We start from the raw sequence: 6,866 nt of genomic DNA, 5'->3' as shown, positions 1-6,866 counted from the left end.
ACTTAAAAAGATTATATAAAATGCACGCATCAACACACCAATATGCACATAAAAATATTGAAACCGAGTAGGATAAACCTACCTTTTAGCATTCTTCACGAGCTACTTGAATCCCCTACAATTCCATCTCGCAAGACCGTCATAATCCTATATAAATCATGTAATACCATCACAAATACATCCTACACTATTATAAACTATAAAACCCCTTATTAATACCCACTAATTACCCATATTACATATACTAACTACTAATTAATTACCCAACACACAATCCCCAAAAGTTAGGGTTTAAACTAATTAAACAAGGATAGATCTTAACTTACAAATGTTGAGGGAGAAAGGAAAGAGGATGAACAATCCATGAAAGTAAGCTTGAGTCCCATGTAAGAGTGTTTGTGAGGGTTTTAGAGAGAGGGGAAAGCATATGGAGTGAGAAGGAAGGAGATAGAATGAATGAGGATAAGGGGATAAAATTTCCTTATCCCGTGTTCTGATTCAGCCGAGTGGCGAGTCTACTTGGTCGAGTGTCACTCACTCGATCGATTTCCGATTCCACTCGGTCGAGCGATTTCCGAGTCCACTCGGTCGAGTGAACCTCACTCGGTCGAGTGCGACACAGTTCTCAACAATGACCAGTTTTCATAAAACAGTCATATCTCTCTCGTTTCTTGGTCATTTTGGGTGTGTGACCTACCGTTGGAATCTTAAGAGAACAAGCTATCACCTCCAATTAGAATCACATCAATATCATGTCTAGATCTCAAGTAATGACAGTTTTAATACGACTCTTCTATAAGCGGACATTATAACAAGTCCACTAAGTCTAGTATAGGTTATACTCGGTCCCCTTTATAGTCATACCTCACTCCCGAGTCACCTCTACTCTAGTATAAGGTCCCCTCACGCATCCCAGGGTTCCTTTCTGGGTCCCATAATATCTGGGTATTATAGTGACACCCGAAAAGTGGATCCATATGGTTTAGCTTCGTAATTGCCATGTGTTAAATACTCCCTCCTATTCTAGATAAGTGTCCCATTATGGGGGATGACACGAGAATTAAGGAAAGGAATTAAATAATGTAAATTATTGTGGTGGGGTGAGGTAATTAGAGAGAGAAAAGGTATTGTGGGGTATTATTGTGAGTGAAGTGATTAAGATAAGTATTTTTTTGGGTTGAGGTGGGGTATTGTTGTGGGGTTGAAGTGACTAAAATAAGTATAAAAGTTTACCAAAAATAGACAATGGGACATTATTGTGAATAGACGGAAATGGACAATGGGACACTTATGTAGAATATGAGGGAGTATATTAGGAATATTTCTGTAAATTCGCATTCGTAAATATTGCCAATTTTCGTTTTATTATATATATATATATATATATATATATATATATATATATATATATATATATATATATATATATATATATATATATATATATATATATATATATATATATATATTTTTTTGGTCGAATGTTAGTAATATTATAAGCACCGTTCAAATGGACAACCATTACATCAATTGCTGATTAGCAAGTTTGTGACTTCAAGAAATTCAAGGCTAAAAAGAGGATACAAACATTAACCATTTAGGCCTAAAGCATTACACCAATGACAATCTACAGACTTCATGATCCCTTGATAAACACCCAGCAATCTACGTTTGCAGTCCATCTGGACCTGTTGCAGCAACTTTTCAGGGAGCTGTACATAACCATCAATCCTGCAATGATTTCTGTTCCGCCAAATTCCATATATTACCCCTGCCTCTGCAGCTTGAATAACTTTCTTGCTCAGGAGAGAAATGCTTCGCACTTTCAGTAACAAAGTCAGATCACTGAGGTTTCCAACTGGAAGATGCAACCAGTCTACAAGGAGTTGGAAACATCTAGTTGCATAAGCACATTCAACAAACAGATGAATGTGAGTCTCAGGTTCCAAACCACACATAAAACAAATATTCTGATTAGTGATACCTATTTTCTGTAGCCTATCAAGAGTGAGTAACCTCTGATGATGCTTGAGCCACAAAATAAAGCACCATTTGGGAAGATTATACCTATTCCAAACCAGAGGATACCAGTTAACTTTCTGATCAGTCCCCTGCATCAACTAATGGTAGCCATCTGAGATAGTATAAGATTCATCTAGGCCTCTCCATTTCCCATTCACATACCCCACTTTGAACGTGTCTATAGTCAGTAGGTTTTATTATATTTTCCATATAATTGTACGTACCTTATTTCTTTGGTTCGTTTTACGGTAAATATTAGTTGATAGTTTTCTTGTTCTCCAATGCATTGTAATCCTATATAAGGTCCTCTTGTATTCATTGTAATTATGCAATAAAAATTCAACCTTTCATAATCCTTACATGGTATCAATAGTCCATCGATCCTAAACCTCACAAAACCCTTAATAATGTTGAGCAACACCATCAAAAACCCTCATGAACCGAGCGTTCCGCTCTACCTTGTCAACCTATCCATGGTTGATAAACTACAACCCTTAACCTTTATGCAGTGGCAAGACCAAGTAGCATCGTTTCTCATTGGTTACGACCTTCTCAAGTACCTCGATGGTACTTATCCCCTCGCCCGCCGCCACCCTAGACGCCTCCACCGACACTAACAAAACCAAGACCACACCCAACCCGGCTTTCCAAACTCGGACCCGACAAGACCAACTCATTAAAGGTGCTCTTTTGGGCACCTTAACCCCTGAAATCCAAGCTCTAGTCATGCGTGCTCCCACCTCACACGCCGTTTGGACCATCCTTTCAAACACATATGCCAAATCAACCCGCGGTCACATACTCCAAGTCAAGGACCGCCTTGAATCTCTTTTCAAAGACTCTACCCAAACCGTCACTGACTACATGAATACTATTAAATCTTTCACCGACAAACTCACCATCCTTGGCAAACCTATGGATTCTGACGACATAATCGCCAAGGTCATTCGTGGCCTTGACTATGAATCCTACAAACCAATCATCGATGCTATCAATGCTCGCGATGATCCCATATCCTTTAATGCCTTACACGAAAAACTTATCAATTTCGACCTCACTCAAAAACAACACACCAAACCCGCACCTTTCCCTTCCTCGGCCCACCTTGCTCAAGCCAATCGAGCCACCACCCGGCCCTACACTCCAAACACCAACCGTGCCTCCACCTCCACTGCCCCCACCACCCTCGGCCGAAGCTTATACACCTGCCCCCTTCAAAGGTAAGTGTCAATGCTGTCGAGCGATAGGTCATGTTATCTCGAATTGTTTCAAATTCAAAAGAGACTATCCGGATGTAGTGTTTTCACCCTCGCATGCTTTCACACCCGCTCGTCAGCCTCGCTCACAACCCCAAGCTCACACCGCTACCACCAATACTCCTTCCCCCACAGCCTCGGCTCATCGATCGTGGCTTTTGACAGTGGTGCCACCCACCACATCACCAACGATCTCGATACCCTTGCCTTACACGCTCCCTATGATGGTAGTGATGAACTCGTGATAGGTGACGGCTCCTCCTTACCCATCTCGCAAATAGGTTCGTTCCATGTCTCAATTACCTCTAATTCTACTCTTGCTTTTAAAAACGTTTTATTCGTTCCCGCAATTTCTTGCAACATATTGTCTGTTTCTCGTTTTTGCCAAAATAATAATGCCTATTTTGAATTTTCACAAAACTCTTTTCATTTAAAGGAACTTCAAACGCATTAGATTCTCTTAAGCGGAATGTCTAATGGTGGAGTCTATGAATGACACCCTCCTCAACCAACCGCGTACACTAGCCGAATTTCCAAGGAGTGTGGATGGCATCATCGCCTTGGACACCCTTCAGCTAAAATATTACGTTTTTTAATATCTAAACTATCTATTACTATTCCTAGCTCGTTAATTGATTTTTGTAACTCTTGTCATGTTCACAAGAGCAGTAAACTAGATTTTTCTACTTCTACTTTAGTATCTAAGGCCCCTTTAGATTTGCTTTTCACCGATGTATGGTCATCTCCTATTATTTCTTATGATAATTTCAAGTATTACATTATCTTTGTTGATCACTTTACCAAGTATATTTGGTTATATCCTCTTAAAAAGAAATCTGATGCTACCACAATTTTTATTCGGTTTCAAAAACTCGTTGAAAAATATTTCAAACGACCTATTTTGCAAATTTTCATAGACAATGGCGGTGAGTATATCAAAATGGCACATACTCTTAATGACCAAGGAATTGGTCATCTCACCACCCCACCTCATACCCCCGAATTAAACGGGTTTCTCGAACACCGTCACCGTCACATTGTAGAAACCGGTATGTCCCTCCTCACACACTCTCGGCTTCCACCCACCTTTTGGCCTCATGCGTTCTCCACTGCCACTTATCTCATCAACCGCCTACCCACGGCTACGTTAAACAATTCGACTCCATAATTCAATTTATTCGGTCATCACCCTAAGTATGCCAATCTACGTAGCTTCGGATGCTTATGTTATTCGTGGCTTCGTCCTTACACATCTCATAAATTAGAAATCGCTCAAAACCACGTGTGTTTGTCGGATATTCACCCACACAAAGTGCCTTTTATTGTCTCGATCCCACAACCAACAAGATTTTTGTGTCTCGTCACGTCAAATTTATCGAAAACTGCTTCCCTTACCATGACCTTGCACAACAAATCGACCCCATCTCCACCGTGTCCCTCACCACCTCCTCCTGGTTCCATGAACAACTCCACGAGGCCTCCGCTGCCAACCAACCCCCATAACCTGAATCCACACCTCCATCCAACCCCACCTCTCCTCGACACCAGACACCATCACCACCCGCATCTCCTCCCTCTATTTCATCTCCTCCCGCTACCTCCCCTACCACGCCCTCGACAGCCTCGACCCCTGTCCATACCACCCCTGCCACACCTCAAACGACCCTACCCCTCCACCACCACTACCACCACCACCACCACCACCACCTCCTCCTCCTCCGCGAGTTGTCAATCGCCTAGCTGACAATATCCGGAAACCCAATCCAAAGTATGCAAAACTCGCCACCATGCTTCCCCCATCCCGTTTACCTAATACCACCAAGCAAGCCTTGGCCGATCCTTTGTGGCGCGATGCTATGATTGCGGAATACAATGCCTTGCAAACCAACAAAACATGGACACTTGTCCCAACTCACCCATCCTACAATACTATTGGTTGTAAATGGATTTATCGTATCAAGTACAAACCCGATAACTCCATTGATAAATACAAAGCTCGCTTAGTTGCGAAAGGTTTTTTGCAGCGTCCCGGCGTTGATTACTCAGAAACATTTAGTCCCGTTATAAAACCCGCCATGGTACGCACTTTACTGGCCATTGCTCTTACAAAGGGTTGGTGTTTACGCCAACTCGACATTAATAATGCTTTTCTACAAGGTGCTCTTTCTGATAATGTTTACATGTCACAACCACCGGGTTTTATAAATCCGAACACCCCACCTACGTATGTAAGCTCACTAAAGCTATATACGGTCTTAAACAGGCCCTACGAGCCTAGTACGCGACACTTAGACAACACTTGCTGGGTCTCGGGTTCACGGCGTCTCTCGCTGACCAATCTTTATTTATATACACGACACAGTTGCACACCATTTACCTTCTTGTGTATGTCGATGACATTATTGTCACTGGTTCCAACCTGACACATGTGTTGTCCTTCATTGAGTCTCTCGCTACACGGTTTTCACTCAAAGATTTGGGCACCTTGTCGTATTTTTTAGGCGTCAAAGTCACCCCCAACCCCGCTGGTCTCCTTCTGATACAATCAAAATATATACACGACTTATTGCACGCTCACAATATGCTTGAGTTAAAGCCGACTTCTACACCACTAGCCGTACACCCTCCCCTTCACCACGATGGGAGTCCCGCACTTTTTGATGTTACTAAATACCAAGCTCTATTAGGTAGTCTTCAAAGATATCTCTCATTCACTCGTCCCGATATTGCTTTCTCTGTTAATAAGCTCGCACAATTTATGCAACGACCAACCGAGCACCATTGGGGTTCTTTGAAACGCTTACTTTGCTACTTGAATGGCATGTCTCATGTTGGCCTTCAACTATACCGCTCCTCTCCTCCTCGTCTTCATGCTTACTGTGATGCCGATTGGGCTGGGGACCGTGACTCGTTTGTCTCTACTACCAGCTATGTTACTTATCTAGGCCGCAATGTCATTTCGTGGGCCTCGAAGAAGCAACGTGCCTTGGCTTGCTCCTCCACTGAAGCGGAATTTCGAGCTGTTACTATCACCTCCGCTGAATTTATGTGGCTTCGCTCTCTTCTCACTGAACTTCGGGTTTCACTTACTACTCCACCGGTTATCTACTGTGACAACCTTAGTACTACTCATTATTCTGCTAATCCTGTATTTCATTCTCGGATGAAACACTTGGCTCTTGCGTTTCACTTTGTTCGTGAACAGGTCCAACAAGGTCAGCTTCGCGTCCAACATATCTCCGGTGATGATCAACTCGTTAATGCTTTCACTAAACCTCTTCCAAAACCGCGCTTTGCTTCTTTGCTGTCCAAGATCGGTCTCGCCTTTGGGTCGTCCGTCTTGCGGGAGCCAATTAGGAATATTTCCTTAAATTCGCATTCGTAAATATTGCCAATTTTCGTTTTATTATATTTTCCATATAATTGTACTTACCTTATTTCTTTGGTTAGTTTTAGGGTAAATATTAGTTGATAGTTTTCTTGTTCTCCAATGCATTGTAATCCTATATAAGGTCCTCTTGTATTCATTGTAATTATGCAATAAAAATTCAACCTTTCATAATCCTTACAGAGTATATGTTATAGACT

The 6,866-nt window shown here is 42.0% G+C and overlaps 1 protein-coding gene across 1 annotated transcript; it reads right to left on the bottom strand.

Moving 5' to 3' along the window:
- Positions 1-1,589: 1,589 nt before the first annotated feature.
- On the bottom strand, positions 1,590-2,117 carry LOC141651917 (uncharacterized). Its single transcript, XM_074459608.1, has one exon. The coding sequence runs from the start codon at positions 2,115-2,117 to the stop codon at positions 1,590-1,592; it is 528 nt and encodes a 175-aa protein (XP_074315709.1).
- Positions 2,118-6,866: the final 4,749 nt, after the last annotated feature.

This window comes from Silene latifolia, chromosome 4 (genome assembly GCF_048544455.1).
Source record: "Silene latifolia isolate original U9 population chromosome 4, ASM4854445v1, whole genome shotgun sequence".
In the NCBI taxonomy this organism is placed as follows: Eukaryota; Viridiplantae; Streptophyta; class Magnoliopsida; order Caryophyllales; family Caryophyllaceae; genus Silene; species Silene latifolia.
Note: the sequence above shows the minus strand (reverse complement) of the source record. Positions and strands in the feature narration are given on the sequence as shown.